Source organism: Gekko japonicus, unplaced genomic scaffold, assembly GCF_001447785.1.
Source record: "Gekko japonicus isolate JY-2015 unplaced genomic scaffold, Gekko_japonicus_V1.1 scaffold782, whole genome shotgun sequence".
In the NCBI taxonomy this organism is placed as follows: Eukaryota; Metazoa; Chordata; class Lepidosauria; order Squamata; family Gekkonidae; genus Gekko; species Gekko japonicus.
The window spans coordinates 1-26,013 of NW_015161973.1; the positions used below are offsets into that span (position 1 = coordinate 1).

The 26,013-nt window shown below is 40.2% G+C and overlaps 1 protein-coding gene across 1 annotated transcript in view; it reads right to left on the reverse strand.

Moving 5' to 3' along the window:
- Nucleotides 1–4,435: 4,435 nt before the first annotated feature.
- LOC107126175 (DNA repair protein REV1-like) overlaps nt 4,436–26,013 on the reverse strand; it is a gene marked incomplete at its 3' end in the record, with an annotated part of 45,021 nt that continues 23,443 nt past the window's right edge. Inside the window, exons 6-12 of the mRNA XM_015429702.1 lie at nt 19,823–19,930; nt 16,962–17,078; nt 9,617–9,737; nt 8,833–8,961; nt 7,251–7,405; nt 5,669–5,788; nt 4,436–4,656 (exon numbers count right to left, since the gene is read on the reverse strand). Of these exons, the coding sequence (XP_015285188.1) occupies nt 4,436–4,656; nt 5,669–5,788; nt 7,251–7,405; nt 8,833–8,961; nt 9,617–9,737; nt 16,962–17,078; nt 19,823–19,930 (971 nt within the window). The remainder of the gene's footprint in view (nt 4,657–5,668; nt 5,789–7,250; nt 7,406–8,832; nt 8,962–9,616; nt 9,738–16,961; nt 17,079–19,822; nt 19,931–26,013) is intronic.

Consider the following 26,013-nt stretch of genomic DNA (forward strand, 5'->3'; position numbering starts at 1 on the left):
AAACTAAACATTTAAAGAAACATACACACATCAAACATGAAATCATTACCATAACGTCTATGGTCTAGGGACCAGGACTCTATAGGATCGAGAGCAAGAGGCGGAGCGGTAATATTTAATATCCCTGCGATTATATCGTGATCGAGGAGAAGGAGATCGACTGCACAGGAAGTCCTCCCTGTCATCCAAAATGTGGATAGGCGGTTGGGAGTCAACTAAGGCAGATACCTGTGACTTTAGAGGTGAGGAAGCCTTCCACTGTCCTGGTGTTACATGATCAGTCTGGGTAGACTGCATAGGAGTGAGGATCAGAGGTTCGTCCGTGGACTTGCAAGGGATCGATGTTGACAGACCCAACACAGGAGTAGAGCTTGATAAGCCAGAGATGATAACGGGATCGAGTTTAGGCACCGAGCTCGAAGTCTGTTTTACTTCCGATATCGACGGCTTGGTACCTTCAGGCTTCTTAGTCTTATGTGATTTTTTTGCGGCCTTTTGGGGGGTCCCCATAGCCGATGACTGCCTTGGGGCAGAATAAAAGTGTGAAGCTGCGGAAGACATGGTAGGGCAAAGCGCAGCCTCCAAAAGTATGGCCTTTAGACGAGCTGCTCAGTTTCGTCGGGACCCAGCTGAGCTCTGAGCAGGAGCAGGAGACATAGGGGTGAGTGGTTTTTTACTTACTTTCAGCTGAGAGGATTCAGCTGAGGATTTTGGTGGGAGAACTGGTCTGGGAGTGTGGGGAAGCGCTTGGAGTTTTTGCAGATTCCTGGCTGCTTGAGAGAGGGAGAGGAAAGGGCAACTGAGTGGGAAGCGGTTCTCGTGCCTGCTCCTCAAAGTGGGAAGAGAGCCTGCCAAAATGATTCTGAGGCAAGCTCTGGAACTTTCCCCAATGAGGTCATGAGCAGGTGCCCAACCCATGTGTGGGACTGAACAGAGACCACGATGAAGATCTGATCTAATGCCACAGCAGAAAATCTTACAACTTGTCTTATTGACTGGTATGTCTCTACACTGCACAAGTGACTTACTGCAACATAATCTTAACATTTATATAGTGACTCTAGCTTCTTCCATACTTTATCTTAAGAGCCCTTAACAAGGAAGAGTAAGGTACATAAATATTATATCTACACTACATATGGGGAGCTAAAGCTAAAACATAAAGACTTGCCTGCAGCTGATGAATTCATGGCTGAGACAAGGTTTGAACTGAAGGCTTCCCAGTTCTTCTTTTAGCCACATTATATCAACTTTCAAAAACATATTTACACGCAGGGCTATTTTTGTGATGGTATACACCAGTACTGTGTACGAGCACCTTTTTTCCCAAGGCTCCTCCAAGTCCCCAGACATACTAAGGTGGTAGTCAGGTGGCAGAGATCTGGAGAAGGCCACCATGGCCACAACAGAAATCAGGCAGCTAGCACATCATCATGAACTCGTGCACTCAGCCAGAGAAACAGAGAGGAGGTGGTAAGCTGGGACAGGCATGCACAGAGCTGCTGAGGCTGGCATGCAAAAACCTGGGCGTGCTATAAGCTGTTCTGACATGGGTGGGTGCACAATGAGTTCAGCTGCCATAGCAGACACGTACCTAGGGGCACATGAATGTGGGTATGTCCCGAGTTTCCACACCTGAGCCAGGTGGGAAGAAGGAGCCAGGCCACCACCATCCTACAAACTAGGTGGGTGGAGAGCTGCCTGGCTTCTCCCTTCCGCTTTTATATTGTGGGTGTAGGCAGGGCAACAGCATGCCAGGTGATGAGTTGCTGCATGCTCAGGCATGCAAGGAGCTGCAATTGTCCTATGAGCTGGGTGGGTGGCAAAACATGACAGTGGAGGAACCTGCAAGGGAAGAGGCCAGATGGAGAAGTCAGTGGGAGAAGAGCCTAGTGACAGAAGTAGCTGGCAGTTGCCTGCTCTTCTTCTCTCCATACTTCATGGGGGTCAAGCTGATGCAATGCCAGGCAAGACGATGCAACTGCCCTGCAAACTGTGTGGGTGCCAAGCTTGCCACAGGAGTGGGCAGGGGAAGAGGCTGAACACGGGAAAGTAGCGTGGAAAGAGCCTGGAGTAGGAGGGAGTGGCAGTTAGTTGCCTGCTCTCCAGACTTCCCTTCAGGGTTGGAGAAGGCTCATAAGACATGCAGGCCCCAGCAACCATCATCACCACTTACAGACATCATTCCACGGACCTGTGATTTAGGCAGACTTAAAATTGATTCTAACTGGCCCTGACATGGATAACCCAAGCAAGCCTGATCTTGTCAGATCTTGGAAGCTAAGCAGGGCTGGCCCTAGCTAATATTTGGATGGAAGACCCTCCAAGGAATATACTAGGGTCACCAATGCAGAGGTAGGTGATGACAAGCCACTTCTGAAAGGCCCTTGCCTTCAAGCCCCACTAGGGGTTGCCAGAAGTCAGCTTGACTTGATGCCAAAAAAAATTTGTTCCAACTGGAGGGATTAAACTTAAACTTGAACCACTGAAAATATATTGATAAACACTAGGTTTTAGTGACAGGATTAAATTAACTAAAAAACTACAGAGTCATGATTGCAGTGAGCACAAAGCCTTTTCTCTGATTTAGCACAGTGCTTTGAGCTCTGGTTGCCAACCAATCAGAAGGAAGTGTCTTTTCACTACTTGATCTGCAAAAAATAGATGAAGATTCTCATACTGTTGCAATAAACAGTGTCATGCAATTTCTGTAGAGCAACTGCTTGTTCAAGACCCAAGACCAGAGTCATGTAAAAGGAAAAGCTGGCAATCCTTCTTTGAAATGCACCAGATAAGAACATACTGAAAATTTGGGATTTTCTATAAAAAGAGCAATTGGGTATGTTTTAATGTCTTAATTCCTTACATATGAATAATGGCACCTTTTAAAAAAATAAATGAAGCATTTCTCATATTACGAAGTTGTAGTGCTGCTTGAATAATGCTGCCAGTAGAGAGTATTTCAATACAAGGGATATATTTCTAACACTTGAAGAATGTTTTGGTTCTGTAATTAGGAAGAAGAGATTGGATTTATACCCCGCCCTTCACTACCCAAAGGAGTCTCAGAGTGGCTTCCAATCGCCTTCCCTTCCCTTCCCCACAACAGACACCCTGTGAGGTAGGTGGGCTGAGAGAGCTCTTGAGAGAACCTGCTCTTGAGAGAACAGCTCTGAGAGAACTTGTGACAGACCCAACGTAACCCAGCAACTGCAAGTGGAGGAGTGAGGAATCAAACCCAGTTATCCAGATTAGAGTCTGCTGCTCTTAACCACTACCTGCCTTATTTTTCATAGAATCATAGAGTTGGAAGGGATCTCCAGGGTCATCTAGTCCAACCCCCTGCACAATGCAGGAAACTCACAAATACCTCACCTCCACATCCCTAGTGCCCAGAAGATAGCAAACCCCCCCAAACTTCCAGTATCCCTGGCCAAACTGGCCTGGAGAAAAATTGCTTCCTGACCCCAAAGTGGAAATCAGCATTTCCATGGGTGTGTAAGAAAGGGCCACAAGAACTAAGCACTGATACAACCCTTCCTGCCCTCCCTCTCATGATCTGTCAAAATTCAGCAGAATCAGCATTGCTGTCAGATAGCCATCTAGCCTCTGTTTGAAGCCCTTCAAAAAAGGAGAGCACCCCCAACCTCCCAAGGAAGCCTGTTCCACTGAGGAACCACTCTGTCAGGAAGTTCTTCCTAATATTTAGCTGAAAACTTTTCTGATTTAATTTCAACCCATCATAAAACAACTCTGCACCATCCTCTATAAGACAGCTCTTTAAGTACTTGAAGATGGTTATCCTATCACCACTCAGTCGTCTCCTCTCCAGGCTAAACATACCCAGCTCCTTCAATCTTTCCTCACAGGACTTGGTCTCCAGACCCCTCGCCATCTTTGCTGCCCTCCTTTGGACACGTTCCAGCTTGTCTATATCCATCTTAAACTGTGGTGCCCAAAACCGAACACAATACTCTAGTGAGGCCTAACCAGAGCAGAGTAAAGTGATACCATCACTTTGTGTGAACTGGACACTATACTTCTGTTGATAGACCCCAAAATTACATTTGACTTTTTAGCTGCTGACTCATGTTCAGCTGCTGACTCATGTTCAGTGTATGGTCTACTAAGACCCCTAGATTCTTTTCGCACATACTACTGCCAAGACAAATCATCCCCATCCTATAATTATGCATTTGATGATTCCTACCTAAATATAGAACTTTACATTTATCCCAGTTAAAATTCATTGTTTTTGTTTTAGCCCAGTTATGTTGCTTTATCAACTTCAGTACTACATACAAAGTATTTTATATTTTCAATATTAATTCAATACTAATACTGATATCAATATGGATCACATACTGTTTTATTAACAGAAAAAAACTGGAAAACTACAGATGAGTACTGCAATTTTCATTTTTTTTGTTTTTACCTGGGTAAATCTTATGCCATAGTTGATCTCTGCTGAAACAGATTTCCTCTCTTTCTCTCTTTGAACTGGCCTATCATCCAGACCACGGCAGAATCTGAAGAGCATTTGTCCTGTTTTAGGACCAAATTCTTGCTGGAGCTTCGACATAGTGATGCACTGAAGGTCTCCACAAGTTTTTATACCCAGTGCCGACAGCTTAGATTCCATTGTCCTGCCAACTCCTGACAAAAAAAATAAAATGTTGTTCTTGAGATCTACAACTGAGAATTGTCAGTAACCTTGAAAGCTCTGTTAGTATTTAAAACCAATGGGCATTTTTATATAGATGACTTCCTGGACTGTTTGCAAGGCAATTCAGGTATTTCACACTCAGTAACCAACTGTAAACTACAAAAACTCCTCATATCACAGGACTCTAAGGTAATTCTGAATTATAAGAAATATAATTATTGTTATAGCACTTTTGGTACAATTATAGTCTTTTGACATAGTATGTTCTAAAAATACAGAATTAATTCAGGAAAAATGTCTTTGGTTATGTACTCACAGAATCAGAGAATTGGAAGGGACCTCCAGGGTCATCTAGTCCAACCCCCTGCACAAGGCAGGAAATTTACAAATACCTCCCCCTCCACACCCTCAGTGACCGCTGTTCCACGCCCAGAAGATGAGAAAAAACCTCCAGGATCTCCAGCCAAACTGGCCTGGAGAAAAATTGTTTCCTGACCCCAAAGTGGCAATCAGCAATTCTATGGGTGTGTAAGAACTAAGCACTGATGCAACCCTTCCTGCCCTTCCTCTCATGATCTGCCTAAGTTCACAGAATCAGCATTGCTGTCAGATAGCCATCTAGCCTCTGTTTGAAGACCTCCAAAAAAGGAAAGCCCACCACCTCCTGAGGAAGCCTGTTCCACTGAGGAACTGCTCTGTCAGTAAGTGCTTCCTAATGTTTAGCTGAAAACTCTTCTGATTTAATTTCTAAATTTAATTTAATTTTGATTTAATTTCTAAATTTAATTTAGTTGGTTCTGGTATGATCGTCTGGTGCAACAGAAAACAACTCTTTTACCATCTTCTATATGACAGCCCTTCAAATACACAACCTACAAGTTTTGGAGAATGTCTATAGAAATTATTCCCGTCTTGACTATAAACGACATATGTTAGAGGAGTAAAGGTAAATTTGATAAGTCCTGTACAAAAGCAGAAGACAGTATGCTAACAAAAATTCACCTGGAAGATGAATTATTAGTTGACTTCGAATAAAATCATCCACTTCTTCTGGCTTTAAGTGGTACTGTCCATCAGGCTTTGCACTGCGAGTTGCCATTCTAGCCAATAAAATGTTTGAACCTATAAATGTGACAAATATAGTGAAACAAGAGGAAGGCCTGTGAGGGGTGTGTGAATCCCATATTCCCCCTCCCACTGCTGAGCCAGTGAGGTGCCAGGCCCCACCATCTAAAACTGAGCACAGCAGCTGGTATCTTCCGCTACCCCTGGGCTCTCAGTGGCTGCCAGAGTCCTCTTGTTCTGATCCCAGGCTGTTAGCATCTACCACTTTGGTGCCCGGGCCAGAGAGGCTGCTGGCATGCTCTGCTTTGGCTAGGCCTGCAATAATCACCGGGGAAGGGGAATTCCCACCACTTTCTTACTGTGGGCACAGTGTGGCTTTGGGCTATGCAGCCTGGGCTGCACTGCTGCCACCAGTCTCAGTGTGCCTCCTGGGCTGTGCTGCCACTGCTGCCAGGCTGCACAGCCACTACTGCAAGGCTCAACCTAGCTCCCGGCCTGCGCCACTGTCGCCAGAAAGCCCAATGTGATTCCTAGGCTCACAGTCTCCTCCAACAAATGCTGGACATAAGTATTACTTTTCCGGAAATTTAACTCCCCCGTGTATTTTAAAAAAATATTTCAGGTTTTTCTGCACATGGGGAGTCCCCTACGTGTGCACAAAGACTTACTTAGCCTCCATGTGGCCCCAATCCGTGGATTTAGCCACAGGTGGCTAATAGCATATAGATATGATGGAAGAAATCTACATTGTTGTTAAACAGCAACACTGGAATACTCTGGAAGACTATGCATCTCTGTCTCCCCACAGTCCCAGAAGGTAGCTCTTGTAGAGATGTATGTTCATAGGCTTAAGGTCATACAAGAAAGAACAAGTTCTCTTGAGAAACCCACTGTTGTAAGTGAACATCAGTTTTATTACTGGTGGCCAATGCTCCAAGCTGTGGTGTCTTGTGAGCAAAAATTCTACTTTGTGAGCTACTAGCATTAAAGTTGTGAGCAAGCGACTTGGCTATGCATAAATTAGTTAGCTCAGGAAGGATGGCTCCAAAGCAAAGACAAAAATGTGTGAGCCGGAGGCTAAGAAACTGTGAGTTAGCTCACACTAACTCAGCTTAGAGGGAACAGTGCTGATGACTACTGTGACACTGAGCAAGTATTTTTCAGAGCCATAGCTTATTTTACATTTTTTCACACAATTTTATGCTGGTCAATGTTGCCACCAACTAAGGTGAATGTACATACTACTGTCAAATTCTACATTTGCAACAGGCGCCTCTAACACTTGTTAAGTTCCACTGACACTAGGGCTGTACATTTAACTTTGGCTTTTGGAAAGCTTAACCGCTTCCCACCAAGTGCACCTAAGGCAATGTTGGGGTTCTAGCCCATGCAGCAGTCTAATAAGTTTTACTCATCTTCTAGGTTCCCAGATATATATATATCTGGATATAAATTGAGGTGATGAATTCACATTGAGTTACTTTACATAAGCATAAGTATTCTAGGATAATATACTAACCTATTCCAATGGAAGCAGAACATTTGGTCTTGTTTTTTATTTCAGTACGGATAGCATTGGCTATTTCTTCAGGGGATAGTCCAGTCTCTGCAAGGATTTCAGTGATATCTACTAATGCTTCATCACAACTGACCGCTTCAATGTTATGAGTATAGCTATCAACACAAAGTAAAGGGAGTGAAACAGCAGCAACAGCTCACCATCTGTTAAAAACAAACATGTAGCAAGTAAAGCTTTCCTACTGCAGAACCAGTTCCATTATTATTTTTTCTTACAACCTTGCATGATTTAAATGTATGATAATGAACAAGGAAATTTATTTTACTGACAAGCATTTACTACCACATCAAATAAGAGAGAGACATTTTAAAACCTTAAGAAGCAGAGATTACAGTTTATATCAAAATAAATCTGGTATCCTAGGGACAAACTTTTAATGAAGGGGACTCCATGAGTTTGCTTTGTTCATATATAAAGCAAGCATTAGATGAGTCTACTTTTTGCATCAAAAAACTGAGTATGAAGGAGGGGAATTGAATCAGCCCCACCCAATTTCCCCATGTTCCTTTGCTTGAAGCACTTTTCTCCCTATACCAATTCTGTTATCAAAGGTAACCTTGGGAGAAAAATCAAGATGGGTAGCCATGTTAGTCTGTCTGTAGCAGTAGAAAAAAGCAAGAGTCTAGTAGCACCTTAAAGACTACAAAATTTGTGGCAGGGTATAAGCTTTTTTTGAGTCACCCATCACTTCTTCAAAAGCACTTAAACTGGTCAAGTGTAGAAAGGGTTCCACTTTTCTTGTCCAAGCTTTCCTTTTGGTATAAACACTAGATTTTCTGGCCTGATTGCCACTTCTATATGTGAACAAGGCAGATATATATATTAAAATGCAGCTGCCATATCATGTCTAGTTTGACTCCAAAAACTGAACAACACTTCTTGGGCAGTCTCTGATTTACACAGCAAGGGGAATACCTAATATTAGTAGGGTTCCAAAAGAAAAATACCTTCAAGTACACAGTGCAAGTTTTACTCTCACTTTGGATTGTACTCCACCAGTGTCATATCTTAACTAACCTCTGAAAAGTGTTCTAATGTTGAAAATTACTGTGCTGTGAAGCATGGGGTGGGTAGTGTTGAGAAAAGCAAATGCAAAGTATTTCCCCTCTCACCCTCTGGCAGGTTCCACACCCAACATTATGTAGTAAAAAATATTATATCATAAAGAAAACTTGAAAGTTACTCCTAGGCTTGGATATAGACTAAAGTTTCTGCTCATGCAAGGCAATCTGTAAGTGAGACAGAACACCTTCCTGCCTCCCCTGCAGCCCACTGATATCCCCAAAATACTACTCCTGGAGAACCAGAGAACTCTCAGGAACAGCATGAGACGCAAATTGTGTGTCAGCAGGAGAAAAGGGAAACAGGTGGAAATTACAACACCCCTTCTGTTGAGCGAAAAATTTAGTGTGGGTCCAATGCTTAAATTGCAGTATTTTCCAATGAAATATGAGATACTAAAGAAACAAGGTGATTCCCCAATATTATTCTACAACATATTTTAAAAGATAATTTATTTTACCTTGCCAGAATTTCATACATTGTCTGTGCAACTGCTTTATATGATTGAAAGTCATAGGATACTGCTTGAAGATCTGGACACAATCGTTTTGCTTGCCCAAAAAACATTCCATTTTTTATACCAGCTTGTCTATAAAAAGGAAAAAAGAAAAATCCTTAATTTAAAATCCAAAGCATCAATTATGAAGTTAATACATTTTTTTATTACTTGCCCAAAAAGTCTTTAAAGTTCCTGCTCAAGAGACAACCAAGAACATTTTGAGTTCAACCATTGTTAGATCATAAAGATAAGCATGACTGTTTGAGACCAGTAGTTTTTCACTGACCTTGCTAGTCATAATGGTTATGGCGTCTGTAATTTTATTTCAATGTTTGTTCACAACAACATTTATATACGCAAAATGAGTCCTGTTAGGATGAAGTTCCATGATGTAACTGCCTCTTGGCTATTCTCAAATTCCCTAGATTGCTGTAAAAAGTTACCATTCTAGTTTGAAATGTTTCGTGTGCAACTGCCAGTGCAAACAGTCCCTACAAATTAGATCTTTTGTTGATCTGAAACAATTTCTAAGTACATTCTTGGCTTTCAGAAAGCTAACAAAAGATTCAAGCCATGCAGTGCTAGGACTCCTTGAGCACCAGATTGGCAATCTGCTGCCTGAAGAGCTGCAGCAACAAGGAGAAATTCCTCTTCCTCCTTGCCTACTCTAACAGGTGTGGGATTAAACCCCCATATAAGGAAGCGGGTGAAGGTGAAACATATAAATTACACAGTTTCCTCTTACCTAGCCTCATAGCTGCAAGATGCAATTTCAGCCATCGATGAGACAGATATATCAAATTCATTTCCATTTACTTGGGGAGATTCCAGCTTATGCTCAGTGGACAAGTCCAATTTACCAGTTTCTGCTTGAAAAAAACAGTTACATTTTTAACAGTTAAAACTAGATTTCATTAATGATTTGTTATTAATCAATGTTACTTTTACTAATATAGTAATTTACTTTATTTAAGAATTTGAAATATAATCATAATATGTTTTACGTTTGTATAACACAGTACCTGAAAAACACTGTAAATGTTACTTCCCATAAATACATGCCTTTAAAAACTGTAGAATATAATACTCTAAACCAATTTGTAAGCTAATATCCAATGTCAGTACAAAACAGATGCACTACAAGGTTGGAATATAGATCACAACTTAATGAGTTTAAAAATTGGTCTTATTAACCACATACAAGAAACGAGAAAATCGAAATCTTGGGCAGCTGAAACTGTGTGTTTGAGAGTGAATGATGTTGTGTACATACAAAAACATATAAGCAAAATGGCCTTCTTCAGTGTCCTATAATTGCTACTTAAGATGGATCCATAGAATTACTTCTTTTTCACACGTTCATTTTAGTGATACTGTAAGCTGAACCTGGCCTTGTGTAAACATCCAGAAGCTGTTTGGTTGCTTAACCAACCCAGAAAACAGCATACTTTAATTTTAAGCTTGCTATATCCATGTTGGCCAGGGAGCCACAGACTTACTGGACCTTGCCTAGGGTTTAGTTCACCACAAATTTCTTCTCTGGGGGAACCAAAGAAAAGTAAACCAAGCATTACTGAAAATAATAAAGCAATTGTGTGATTTTCTCTACAGATTACATCAGTACTGAACTATGCAAAAATAAATGGTACAGGGTAGGAGAGGTGGCATATAAAGTCCCTAAATAAATAAAATAGAGAGTATGAAACCAATTTTTCTGTTCTATGAAGATTCTTATGCTATACATATTATTGATATATGAACACTGTTAGAAATATTACAGACTCATTAAAATATTTAGAAAAATCTAATGGGTGCAAGTATATCCCAAAACAAAAAACACTACCAGTTAGAGACCTACCCTAACATTCTAATGCTTCCTTTGCCAGAAGAGTATAGCAACCTGGATGCTGTTTTTCACTGCTCAATACACTATATCATGAAAAACTGTGCCTTTGCAATGGTGCACTCTAAAGTGTGGCAGATTATCTACCACATTGCAGAATAATTTTAAGTTAGGATGCAGTCTTCACATGAATATGATCAAAGAATGCCGTGGATGACAGAAATGTGAAGCAGAACATGGACTTGAGCCGTTGTTTCACAATAGTTCAGTTATCGTTAATGGGCTCACTGAAGTTACCCAACACAACTCATAATGGAAGTTAGAGCAAGTAAGGCCCCAACAAAAAATTAACAAGAATCATGTCTTCAGTCCATTTCTTCCTCTGCCCTGATGTTGTCATATTGTCTACGTTGATGAGTTCGATGGGCTCCTTCATAGTGCAGCACAGCAGATCCCCCCATAAGATGATGCAGTCACTTCATGTGAATTCAGAGCAATGCAAGACACACTGTCCTCACTGGAAGGCAAGGTAGAGAACCTCTCATCAAAAGTTGAGAAAATAGACAGGCGCATGGTGAATGTGGAGCAACGGATGGAGAAAGCAGAGGCCAGGACCCAAGTCTGTGAAAAAGAAATCGCTGAGAATAAATTTGTATCTAAGGCGATGATTTAAAAAATGTTGCTCTTTAGAATGAAAATTGAAGACACCAGGGTTGAGGGAAAGGAAAGCTAAAAATATTCATATTTTGAGAATCCTGGCAAATGAGAAGAGACCCTAACCCATTTGTATAATCTCTTTGGGCAAAGAAGCTCTCTCAGTAGAATAGTAATTACCTGTTCTTAAGCAAATGCTTCAAAATGGAGATATGGAATGAGAATGACAGCGAATGTTTAAAGTAACACAACTGTGTATGAATAAAAATTAAAGACTGATATTGTAAGAGATCCAAGATTCAACAGCTCCTAAAATTTGCCCAGTGGAAGACAGTAAGTGAACGATTTGCAAAAGAAGATAGCTGAAGTTGTTGGTGCCTATATCTGGACAAACTAAGAGCCCCACAGATCCACTGAAACAACTGTGTCTAGCAGGTCAAAAAGAAGGCAAGAGCAGAGAACAATATGGAAAATGAGATAACTAAGGAGGTTTTTCCGTATTACAATATGGTTATTAATATGTATCAAAACCCGGTTAGATTCTGTTCACTATCACAACTACACACTCCAAGTTTCTATATCATTACTATAACATACTGTTGGCTGCTGTTTAATACAGATTCACACACTTGAATATATGCATGTATCTCTGAAGATTTTGTTTCAAAATTCCTCACATTGTATTATTTACATGAAACCTATAGTTATGCTGACAATTCATGCTGGAAAGTACTTTATTTTTGCAGAATCCTATAAAACTCAGTCACCCTTTATTCAAGTATTAGAATGACAGGAAGTTTCAATGTTTTCTTCTCTCCAGAAGACAAGAAGTCAGCTACTGTTTTGCGTTTCTTGATCAAATAAACTACCAGTCAAAAGGCTTAAAAAATACAGACCAAGATTACTAGGAAAATAAACAAGCTAAAAATCATGCACCAAGTTGGGTACAAGATGGAAAAGATTTAACTACTTAACAGTAAAATGACTAAAAGTTTAAAATTGTATGGGTTATGTCAAGAAGCCTGACAAGGTAAGGTGCAAATGGCATGATTTAGCAGAGGTGGTTCTCATATGTAGCAGAGCTTTTGCATTCTCTGTTATGGTAACTGAAACACAAATACACATGCAGTGTTTGCAGTCCTCTCTCCTCTGCTCTTGACAGAGGGAGCCTTCTATTTATGTATAAAAAGAAATGGGCTTTACAAGGCAGCACTATACTGTGTCAACAAAATTGTTTCCAAAGACACAATGGTCAAGGATGGGGTTCTCAAGCCTCATCACAGTGAGCATTGCTATGTCAAGAAACACACTATTCCACTGTCCCTGCATAGTTAAGACAACATATATTCTGTGGTTTGTATGCAGAATTTATTCTTCTTGTCAGTAAGGTTGGCAACAGAGTAAAGAAAGCAAGAGATAGCATGGAGTTGTTAAGGAACTGTAGCCGCTAGATCATACTGTGTCCGACTAGCATTTGACATTACAGCGTTCACAGTATTCTATGACTAAGAAAAGACTGCACTAAGGTATGGCAGTACCACTTAGAAAGATGGAAGGAGATCCAAATGTAAAAGAGGGGGCATGCCTGAAAGATTGCCAGGGGAGCTCACACTGCACTATGGCAACTTCTCATTCAATACTAGAAGTGACTTTGAACCTCTTGTGCATATTGTTACTAGAGTCCATACAACCACATAACTCATATTCTAGCTCAGGGGTGTCAAACTCATTTGTTATGAGGGCTGGATCTGACATAAATGAGAACTTGTTGGGCCGGGCCATGTGTGTCATAAAATGTAATGCCAGGTAGCGGAGATATAAACTTTATAAAGGACACAAACACAAAGGGTTTTTTTTTACTTAAAATAAAAACATGCTTAAAACATTAGCACTCTTGCAATACTTTGTTTATTTAACCGTGTCTGATAACTGACACCTCTTGCTCTGAATTATTGCGTCAAAATGTCTGTGCTGTTGCAATCTTGAGTATGCTGTTCAGGTATGTACCTGTAAGCTGCAAATAAACGATGCAGCAGCAGCCGAACTGGAAGAAGAAGCAGAAGACAGCCAGTTCCACTGTGGGCCTCATAGAAGTCCTCCGGGGGCCTGATCCGGCCCCCGGGTCGCATGTTTGACACCCCTGTTCTAGCTAATGCACATTTTATACCCGATTTAAGTAAGCCCAGTGCTGAACTGTTTCCTGACACCGACTTACTTATCTGCTATCCTGCTTTCTGACCCTTTCTACACTTCTTCCTTACTCCCTTTCCCAGTTCGCTTCTTCTTTGTTCTCCTTTGTCCTTACTCCCTTTCCCAGTTCGCTTCTTTGTTCTCCTTAGCCCCATTTACTCTCCTACTTTTTCTACTCCTTTGTCACCTTTCACATTTCTTTGCTCCCCATTCTGCACCCCCTTTCTCTTTTGAATCTCTAAAATTCCACCCTACTCCACCCACTTCTCCACCTAGCCTCAAGGTGATAGACGAGGATAAAGAGATGGGGGTGGGGGCAGAACTAAGCTTCAGCCACCTCCCACAAAATCTGAGAACTAGTTTCATTTTAAGAGATAAGAGGTGCCTGAGTTTGGCCCTTTTTGTATTCATTTGGGGCATGTGCTTGCTTGAAATTCCTTCACCACAACATTCTCTCTTTCCCACAAAATACAATTCATACTAACCAAACATATGGACTCCCCAGCACTGGCTTCAACTCAATCTTCCTTCAGAGTCCCTGATCCGACAGACTTGCAAGTGGTGGCTAATGCCACCTACCACAATTTATTTCAGTTGAATAACTATTCATGAATGTTTTCTTGTCCCACTTCAAAACCTGAAGCCTTCAGTTTCTCCCCCCCCGAGCATTTAACTGAAAATGTATTTTAAGAAATATCTATGAGAGAGGGAATCCACCACCCAATTTAAGCACAAATATTTATTTTTAATAGTAGATTCCTTACCCATAGAGAAACAAAAATACAAAAATATCCTCATAGCAATCGTTTTGTGGTGGCACATACTAACTTTTCTAAAAATTCCAAAAGTAAAGATAGGCTCAGAGTTAGGGATCTGTTCTGAGGGAATTAAACCTCCAATTATGTTACTTTTTATACTACAATGTGCTGTATTTATGACAGCCAATGTGGTATCTATTAAACTACCAACACCAACCAAATAAATTTTTAAAAATACCTAATTTGACACACAGTTTATAACTATATCTATATATATATATACACAGAACGGAAAATACACAGAAACAGTGGTTTTTATCTCTAAAAGGATATATATATATAACTGTCAGAATTCTATTGTGTAATATCTCATTACAACAGGGGCAGAAGAGTCTCTGCATCAACTCAAGGGTTGCTTCTGTGTGCTGATACATTTGCCATTAGGGACAACCCCAGTACATCTGCAGCTGTTTCTGGAGAAGAGCCCGGGACCAGGATTTCCGTGTCTTGTGTGGCAACTCTGCTCATTTCAGCAAGGTGTTTTATCAGGCACCACTTGCAGATCTGTACACAGCTCAAATGCTGGCCATTACTTTAACAGTCCAGACACTCTGAAACAGCCTTTCAGAGGTTGTTAAGATTAAACCCTTCTTTATAGTTTTCAACAGAGGAGGAATTAAGAGGCTATTGTAGTGTGTCTGAAATTATTTTGAGGCTGGTTTGTATTTTGTTTCTGTTTTATGGATTTAATATTTAGCAACTTGGAATTGCAGTTTTAATTTTTATTATAAGCCACTCTAGGTCCTTTGTGAAGGAGAAATGTGGATTAAGTTTTTAAAACAAATATAAGTAGCTTTCAGGGTTAGCAGAGTCTGCCATCTGCCACTAACATTTCATATTACATTTTTCATGATTGATTCCAGTTGTTCCAACCTGCTTTGGGAGCAAACATAGGCTCTAAAGTGGTATAGAAGTGGCATGCAGAAATAGTTATTTTAGTGCAAATATCCCATACTAGCATTTCACTATGTAATATGCACCAATCATTTTGAATAACCATTTCATTTTTATGCAAGAATACTATTAGTCCTGCTTTTCACTCTAATAAAGATTAGATTAAAAACCTTGGAATTAAATAATGTTAGCAAACTTTAGAAAGCTCTGCAATAAGCTTGGGAGGAATTTAAAATATTGACTTAGATCAGTGCCATACAGCAACTATTCATCTTTCAGCATGGGGAACTTCCTTAATGAGGAAAACAACAGCAACAATGAAATCCTATGCACAGCTACTACAATATGAGCTACTGAAATTAACAGGCTCAGACTGGAGTAACTCTGCACAGGTTTGTACCACAAGTCTCAGTGTAACAAAAGAAAAAAGGATGAGTGGTTCCCTGGGGTCTCAAAATCCTGGAGATTCTATAGTAAAAAACCATGACTACATGCCTTACAGAAAGCAAGAGAATGCGGACTGCCTCAGAACAAAAGTCCATCTACTCAAGCATTCTGAGTCTAACAGTGGCCAGCCATATACATGCGAATGCGGACTGCCTCAGAACAAAAGTCCGTCTACTCAAGCATTCTAACAGTGGCCAGCCATATACATCCAAGATAACTACAAGTAAAGCATGAATGCAATAGCATCATCCTACCATTTTTTTTCCAGCATGTGGTGTTCCAAGACACAGCTTTGGCAAGTCCCTGAATTCTACTAAATAATAAAAATTTAAATGTTTCTATGTGAATTTTATGGTACCTCATACCAATTACTGTAAGCCGCCCTGAGCCTGTTCACGGGAAGGGCGGGATACAAATGGAATAAATAAATAAATACATACATATTATATTTTGAGGGGTCAGGAATTGGGATGGGCATGAACGGGTTTATGAGCCAGATTTTGGAATGAACTTGGCCCAGTTCAGAGCCCCTGAACATTTACTGGACTTCTGTCTGGTTTGGATGTTCAGGACATTTAAACCTAACGGCTGAGTGACAAGGGTCCGCAGTGCATCTGTTCAAAGCGGAAGAAGTGGACCACCCTGAACAGAACCAGAATTTTTAGGTTTGTGCCCATCCCTAGGCAGGAAGCTGTGGCCTCTGTTTAATAATTATGTCGGGGGGGGGGAGCAACTATATATAGTGAAAGGTTCAATTCCCATGAGGAATGGCAGGTAGATGGGAACCAATTTTGATCCTCCTTATTTCTCCTTACAGGAAATTTAAGGGGCTTGGGCAAGTTGACTTCTCTTCCTCTCCACCTTTTTTCCTTTAACTGACATTCCTTTCAATGCGCTGAGTCTTTTGGAGCATTTTCAGAACTCAACAGGCCATGTGAGGGGCGTTCTCCAACTTTTGGAAAATTAAATTTCTGCAAAGAGAGGAATTCTCCAAATATGGAAAGCTTCTACCTTGTTATGTGTGGCCCGGTTTTGTTGCTTTCATCATACACAAGGAAGCCAGGAAGTTTACTATTAGACATAGTTATATCCAATAATTGTGAGACCATGAAATAAAATAATATATTCAACCTTAGTTTTCATCTGACTACACTACATAGAATTGTGAAACTAATTTACAATATCACAACAGCCATTTAAATTTTTTTTTTTCACAATTTCAGTAAGCTGCAGAACATTTGTACCTGCTTTGCCTTTCAATAATTTATTCTGGTAATATTGCCATTCCAGCTGTGGGTTTGCACCTGGACGAAGTAATGTTTTTCCTGATCCTCGATTACTTGTAACAGCCACTGGTTTCCCTGTGAAATATAATTACATGTAATTCAACTTGAATCAGTTTTCTGAAAAAGGCAACTAATACTGTAATGTGCTTTGCAAGATAAATTCTGTACAACAATTTCTTGCGCATTTTTATCCTGTCCATCCTACATCCAAGGAACTCAAAGCAGCATACACAGCTCTCCTTTCCTCCATTTTATTCTCCTAATAATGCTGTGAGGTTGGTCAGGCTGTGGGATACTGACTGGTCTAAGGTCAATATAATAAAACAGAAGTCTGGTGTCACCTGAAAGACTAACAGAATTTATTTCATCATGAGCCTTTCTGAGTTAGAACTCAGTTCTTCAGATGCTATGAAGAGAAAATCACATTCCACATTCTTAGAAGGAAAACAACAGAATGGGAGGGGGAAGGGAAAAGTAGGGGCACAGAGAAACTCTGTGTAAATCCCACCAGTCTTTCAGGTGATGATTCTCTGCATAAAGGACTGGAACAGATTAGGTTGTTACACATAATGGCCTTCTGATTGGTGGCGATATATGCTGAGGAGCAGTGCCATCAGCCATACACTAAGGGAGTGCATTTTAGAATTAGAACTTTGGCACCCACTATTCAATTATATATAAGGAGAGATGAGAGAGATCAGGCATTGTAGCTTCTCTCTCTTGAGGTGCAGACAAACAAAAGTATTAAAAAGTAGGATAAAATACTAATTGAGCAGTCAAAAATGTAAGAAAATTAACAGCAGTAACACATTAGAGTATTATACAATATGTCCAAGAAGATAATACTGTGATTTCTTATGTCAGATTTGTGTTCATGGATTCTCTCACTAGGAAATAACATGTTTGTCTTACATAGATAGAAGAACAGCATTGTTAGCAAATGATGGCACACTCTAATAGTACTATCTGAGCGTATGTGGGAACAAAGTTGCCATTTGGGTCTGTTGCATAGTTTGGTTCTTGAATTTCTTTCTTTGCTGGGTGGTCCACTGTAGTTGGTGAGAAGCTGTTTTAAATGTGGAGAAAGGCTGTCTACGCAACCAAAGCCCTGCCACCCAAGGCCTGTGAAAGAGATAAATTCTTATCCACTAGAGGCTATTAAGTCAATGATGATATGAAGTTGTTTAAATTGTGAGCTGTAAGTGACAACTAATGGTGTCCTGTTGTTCCCTTCCTTGAGTTTGTCTTGTTGCAGGGTGACTTGACTACCAATCTGGTTTTGTTAGTCTAAAGTCACCCAAGAAGTTCCAAAGCAAGATGGGTTTTGAATCCTGGTCTTCTTAGACCTAATCCAACATGCTAACTACTATATACACTGGGTAATATGCCAAGAACTATTCATTTTAAATAGTTGGCCTCCACCTTTCCACAGGCAGTTCGTTAGAGCAAACAATGTAAAAAAAAATTAAACGAACATGATGAATCTTCAACAAAATGTAAAAAAAAATTAAACGAACATGATGATGAATCTTCAACAATGCACATGTAACAAAGATGTAAAATGGCAATTTAATAGTTTGACTGAAATTCTCTATTTTTAACTAGTTTTCAACAGTCTGTTTTTTTAAAAAAAGGGGCACAATGCCAGTTCATGTCTGAATTTAAAACATGATGGATTCCTATTTTACTCTTCCATCATTTGACCTATTTTCGGGGGGGTGTGTATTTTTGTGTGTCCGCGTGCTTGCATGCCTGGAAGTCATGGCAACTTCTGGTGACCCCTACTGGGGGCTTTGGCCTTTTTCAGAGAGTTGGCTTAATAGTCTGCTTCTGTGTCCCGAGCTCTGGTATTCCTTGGAGGTCTCCCTTCCAATTACTTGCCAGGGTCAGCCCTGCTTAGCTTCTGAGACCTGACAAGACTGGGCTTGCATGAGCTATTCAGGTCACAACTATTTGGCCTATTTTCAATTGATAAAACCAATTTAGCAATCTGGACTAAAATTTACCAAGCCTTTTCTCCAGTAAGTTCTATTACGTGCTGCAGCAAGTATAAATACTTCATTTTGAGCACTAAAGCCCTAGGCAGCTTTCCACTGTATATTCTAGGCAGGGCCATTGTACCACCCAAGTTATTTACGTGTTACTCTTTCACATTTAAGCAGCATTATTATATGTTCCCTCGTTTTTACAAGTTAAATCAGCAGACACAGTGAGCAAAGCATATTCAGCTGGGTACCTGCACCATGAGGGATCCCTGTTTGCAGATACTTTTTTCCTATATCTGTCATAAGTAAGTGAATACGTTTGATTCTCACTCTGAAAGACTTTGCCAGCTGTGGATAAATGTTTGGCTCTGGCTTTAACTGTTAAAATATTCGGTTTAATATGGTTTTACATGTTTACATTCTTTGGTTTGAATTCCTTTGTAAATCACTTTACATAGGTTTTCATCAAGCACCACGTTTTATAAATAAAACAAACAAGTAATCTATTCTGGAAATATAGAAGTCCATACACGTTTTAATACAGCTAATTATTCACAATTACAAAATGTAAGTAAAAAGTACTCTTTTTCATTTTAATTGCCAACAGGGGAGGAAAAACCTTGTATTTTCATTGTTTAAACCCCGTGCACTGAATAGCAGACCTCTATGTTATTTGCAATGCATTACTTGAAATACCTGCAAGGCATAGTGGTACCCACATACTATTTTTCAGATCAAAAGCTTAGTCATGCCAATCAATGCACAGTTAACAGACACAATTAACATATACAATGGCTCCTCGGTAGCAACTAAATTTTGGTATAGTTTACTGACCTTTTAGATCTGGCTTCTCTCGAATACCCACTGACACAAAGAAGCAGTCCATATCCACATGCATTATACAGCTCGGATGCTTGGTTGAGCTCAAAATGAATGCATTATCTAGTATAACAAACAGAAAATTTAAGGTAGACATAACATTTTAATGGTATGCTTGTTGATCTAATGTTCATCAGCCTGTTCCCTGTTCACAAATAGTTTAAGATGCCACAAAATTCTAGTCTGCAAACGGAACTTAAAAGCTTTAAAAGGTGACAGCTCATCATTTCACATACTTTCTTTTCATTACAACTGATTCAGTTTCAAGAGCGTATGAGTTTTCAGCTTTTACTTGTACATTGAACTGAACAAGAGATGAACTGTATCACTTTCTCAGCTTGATTTTATGCTGCTGTTTTACTGTATCAGGCTAAATAGCACTATAGAGCAGCAGAAGAATAGATTTAACTAGAAACCCCCTCAGCTCTGTAATCAGGTGCCTTTTAAAACACAGAAATATTAATGCAGCCTTGTGCTAATACTAGGAAAGCCAAACGAAACAGTTCTTGGGAACCTGAAAGAAGATCTTGCACAGCATAGATGGTACACAGAGAGACTTGGCTGAATGCTTACATAGCAGTGACAACGACTGCCGTTGCCCTAGTGCAGTGCCAGGGATGAGTTCCAGGTTCTGTTGGCACTGGGAACTCTGCGCTCACCATGAAAATGGAGCAAGAGATAGGCTCATGTAAGAAGTGGCACAACTGAGCAGCAAGTTCCCAAATCCACTATAATAGCATATTTTCTCAAGTGAAACCACAAATCACAAAATATGAAAGAACAATTTGGCAGCTTCAAATAGTAAATTGCCATCCCTTGAAAATAACATGAAATTTAATTGTGCATAAATATAAAGCCATTTTAAAAAATATAAGTATCCTTTATTCATAAATTATTTTGAACCTGCCTATCCACCAAAGGTGTAAAATTCCATTTCTGTTCTTTTTTTGGCTAATTACATTCTAAACAAATAAAAAGGCAAATTCAAACATTAAAAAAATCATCACACAAATACAACTTTAGACTTTTCACCATAGATACTATTTTTCTGAACTATCTACTTCCAACTCCTGACATTTTCAGCCTTAACTCAAAAATCTATGAAAGTCATAACAAGGTGGTTAAATATGGCACAGTCATAGTTGAGCTATCAGAGACTTCCCAACCTATAAAGAGAGTCCATTCAAGCCAAACTCCCAACTTTAGCTGAGAGAAGTACCCATCTACAGCACTGGCCTACAGGAAGAAATGTTGAACATCTCCAACCTTTAATATTAGAAAATTCATTCATAGTAAGGAAAGAATGGTGATATCAATCATTCTTATAACCCTGGGACACAACTGAACAATAAGCACCCTAAACCGTGATACAAGAGACAGATTCAGGTGCATAGCCGTGTTGGTCTGAAGCAGCAGACTTCTGTATCTGAAGAAGTATGCTTGTATACAAAAGCTTACACCGTGAATAAAACTTTGTTGGTGTTAAAAGCACCACTGGACTCAAACGTCGTTGTGATACAAAAGAAACATTGTTCCACTCATCATATTCCTAAGCTAAATCGCTTTGTAGTCCATAGCTGCTCGTCACTAATTCATGAATAGTCTATGCACACGAAAAATACAGTGAGTCAAAATACAAACTGTTTAACTGAACAGCTAAAGGGCATCCCTCCCCCACAGTAAAAACGTGCAAGGGGGTTTTGTTACTAGGGCAAGAGAAGAGCATGAGTTCATCTTGCAACATCAAAGCTTGGGACTATTATCACCGGAAGTCACCTGAAAACCATGGCATGGCCCAAGACTAGTGAAGAAAGCAACCTGGGCTTATACAGAAGGTCTTGTTCCCACCCAACCAGTCTGTGTTCTCTTAACTGATTAAATCTGGTTATTTGTTTCTCTTTTGTCACATTTCAGTGCACTGGAGGTCAAGGAATGGGTATCATTTTCCAAATGCTGATAGATGGATGAGGGAACAGGCTACTTGGAAAATGAGTCCATTATTTCCTTGGAGGTCATGAGGGCTCTTTCCTAAAGAGTGGCCTGCTGATAAGTCTGTCTGATAACGTTTTTGGCACTGGCAAACAGTCTACTTTGTGCTGCTCCCACAATGGAAATTTGCTTCTGGGCTACAACAGCCCTTAAAAACAGTCTTTATTGCTAGAGGTGCCTCAGCACCACAGAGAAGAAAAACTATTAACACTAACTAGTGAGGCTACAAATCTCTAAATCAACAAATTAATTTTTTTAAAAACAGATGAAGAAAAAAAACTAGCTCTGAGGGAACAAAGTCCAAGAAGAATTTCCTGATCCATACTGCTGCTGCGGTGGCAGACAAAGGTGAACTAAATGGAGAGATGCAGATCCTTCCCTATGGGTATACATGTTCTGATCTGCACAGAGACCACAAAGAAGTAGTGTGACCAGGGGTCATTTCGTAGAAAAAGAGGTGCAGAACCTCATTAGCATAACTAATTTGTATATGCCACGCCCCCTGGCATCACCAGAAGTGTGTCAGAAGGCAACACCCACTGCTCAGGCTCCACTGGACTGTTTTGGATTGCGAGCTATTTGGGGGGGGGGGACATGTAGGTACTCATTAAAAAACCTACTTTAGGCCAGGAGAATTGAATAGCCTATTTTGACTTCCGGTCGGCATGGCGCGACGACGGGCAGTTTTCGGCTCGGGCTGAAGACACCCGACTCTTTGCCGCTCCATTTGGGGCTCCCATGTGCGGGAGCACTCGACCAGCTCTCCTGGAGAGAGCTGGAGCAGGGGGCTTTGTAGTGGCCCCTCCCGCGATCGGCAACGCGGGGAGTGACCACCTTTTGCCCTGAAGCTGGAGCGGATAGAGAGAGGGACATGGTCGCCATGTTTCCCCTTAGCCGCCACCACCCTTTTTTTACCTTAAAAATCAAGGGGATTATAATAGAAGCAACAGGAAAATAAAAGAACTGTAAGTGCATGCATCTTCAAGTATAAAAATTGGAAAGTACTCCGAGAGAGGGGAAAAAGAAAAAGCGGCCGAAAAAGTGAGAAGGAAGGAGTGTGCACATGCGTGGGGAAACGAGGATTCTTTTGTTTCAGCTAGATTTTTGCTTTACTCTCTCGGCTGCTCAATAAATGACACTAATGGTTTGGAACAAATTAAGAAAATGACGTCTGTAAAGGAGAAAACAAATGAGGACACTTTAATAGTGCAATTATTGGTTGAACAATTTTTGCTGGTTTTGAAGGAGGGAATAGAGGAGGGTGTCAGACGGGCGTTTACAAGTCTCCATGACTCCCAGCTGGAGAGTGAGCCGCGCCCTTCCCCCGTCGGTCTCTCCGTCCCGACCCTACGCAATGGAGAGGAAACGGAGCAAAGCAGGCAATGTTTGGAAGAGACTTCTATTTACCCGCAGGAAAAAGAAATTAAAGGACCTAAAAGAGGGAAGAAAAAGACACCCAAAGAGAGGTATTTGAAGATAGGAATAATAAGAAGAAAAATATTGTGACTCGCTGTTAAGAAGAAAGAAAAATGGAGAGGAAAGAGACAGGGAGGATTGGTGTGGAAAGTAAAAAAGAACGGTACGAGTTGGAAATGTGAACGGAGGAGAGTTGGTGAGGAGAGATTAAAAGTGACTTGCTACATCTACAAGGGGAGAAACCATCTGGAAATGGTGCTTCAGAAGAAAAGGCTTCAGAGATACAAAAGACGATTTAAAATATATGAAAGTTTGTTTTATGCGTGGTGTTGGTCTTTGATGGAATTGGAATGAATTGATATGATAACTGGGCAGAATGGAATGAGTTATTATGATTAGAGGGTCACTAAAGTAAGAATCATAAGGGAGATGAAGTAATATAGTAAGGCGTTAGTAGTTTATGCTATTAGGAGTTGGGTGAAAAATGGTTTGGATTGGAGACTCATTAAGGTATGAATATGTGTGTTAAGGTATTAAGTGTTGGTAATGTTATATATGTTTTTTCGTTTCTTCTTGAAATGGAATGAATGAATAATATATATGGCAGTGGGAAAAGTGTGTTAAAGAAAGAGGTATTAGTTATATTGTGCATTTTGAGCTTACGTTGGAAATGAAATGAATTGATATTGGGGAAAAATGGGGGGGAAATGGAATGAATTGAAGTGATTGCTATTAAGGTATGAATGATAGTCTTAAAATATATGATTAATTAGTATGAAAGTTTTTTACTGTATTTTATGGGTTTTTCTTTTTGTTTCTTTTTGTTTTGTCTCTCCATTTTTGTAAAAGGTTAAAATTAATGTGAGTAGAAGATCAGGAAGGTATAAATTATAGCCTTAAAAATGTGTGTTTATAGAAGGGTCTTAGTAGTGGTATATGTGCCTCTGTGAGCTATAGGCTTAGGGATTAGGATGGTGGTTATCTATTAAAGTGTGAAAATACTTGAAAAGGAAGGGTTGCAGCAGTGAGTCAAGATAAAAATTTATAAAGACGATCCTGGCTAGAATAGCTGGGGGGTAAACAAGAAAAATAAGGAAATATTTAAAAAACTGAGAAAAATAGGTATATAAATAAAATAAAAATGATTTAAAATAAGATAAAATGTTAAAAATTATAGATATGCTGTAACTTGTAGGTAACTCTTTAGTATTGTCTGTTGAGAAAGTAAGGCTGTTAAAGGGAGATGGCCGGTTTAATAACAAATTATAGATTTAAAGTGAATATTAATGGATGTATGTAATTACTATTTGAGAATTGGCTACTGGATGAATAAGATGAAGGGGGGGAAGTGAATAATGATCATTGTTGGTGCTGTTGCTGCTCAGTATAGTATATTGGTTGTATAAGGTGTTAATGGGATGATATGAATTATGGTAAACCATTATTGATTTGTGCATTATGGTGAAAATCCAATAAAAATATGTTTTAAAAAAAAACTTTAACCCACCGTCACTGTCTCCACACCTATCAGTAGAGTACCAAATGGGTCCACCCTGAAACAAGGTGGGTTTAAAAACTGAAGAAAAAGACCCAAAGACTACGGAGCCAAACAAACATTCTCATACTTGTCTCCAGAAACATAAGAACTAGAAATTTAAAAGATAATAGGAAAATCTATAATAAATTACAGATCTCTCACAAAAGGACCCCCAGGCTGTCTGAAGCTTGTGGAGTGCAGATCTTGCTAGCCCCAGTTTGCTACTCCTTCTCCCCCACTTGATTGATGGCTAATTCAGACGTTACTTTTTGATGTGGTGAAGTCAGCACAAGGTGACTTTACTTCATCAGTTTCACACTTTTGAATGCACCTTCCAGGTGGTGACAGCTGTATTTAATGTGTCAGAGAGCTTGTTACCTCTCAAGCTTTTCTACAGAGGTCATCAGTAACTGGCACAGAGTGAGAGGAAGGGGGGGTAGTCATAAGTGTGGCTCTGTGCACGTGCCAGAAAAATTCAATTTTATAATCCGCATAAATTTAGCAATTAATCACGTTTTACATAATTTCTCTTAGTTTGCATAATTGAGCCTGCAATTTGTACTACTCTGCATAATTGATTCTTGTTTTGTTCCCTGTGGAGATGGGCAAGGATCTAAACAGGACATCACCAAAGGCTTGCCCTTGACAACTAGAAATCCTCGCCCCAATTGATTTAACATATTTGTATCCTGCCTTACCACTGTGCAACCTACATGGTGGCTAACAGAAGAGTGAAAATAAAATCTTGGGAAAGCAGCAATGCACAGTAAACACATACATTAATATAACCAGAGCTGAATAAATTGGTAAGAAATATATAGCAGAAGACTCTATCTGCCATTAAAAACCCTTTCAAATAAAATGATTTAAACCCAGTACTGAAATTAACAATGAATGGGAGTCAAGCAAAACCTCCAGGAAAGCTACTGCAGAACCTGGGCCTAGCACCAAGACAGTTCTGTGCCTGGTAACTACCTGCCTGGTCTCCAAAAGTAGGGGCACACTAGGCTTGCCAAGTCCCCCCGGGGGCGGGGAAACCCCTGCCCCAGAGGCCCGTTCCCCGCCGGTGGCGGATCGGGCCCTGGGGGGAGCCCCACCCCGACGTGCGCGTCACCCAGAAGTGATGCGACCATGCCGGGCTTGCTGGGGGCGGGGCCATGGTCATCCAAGGGAAAACTCTATGGTTTTCCCTCGGATGGTCGTG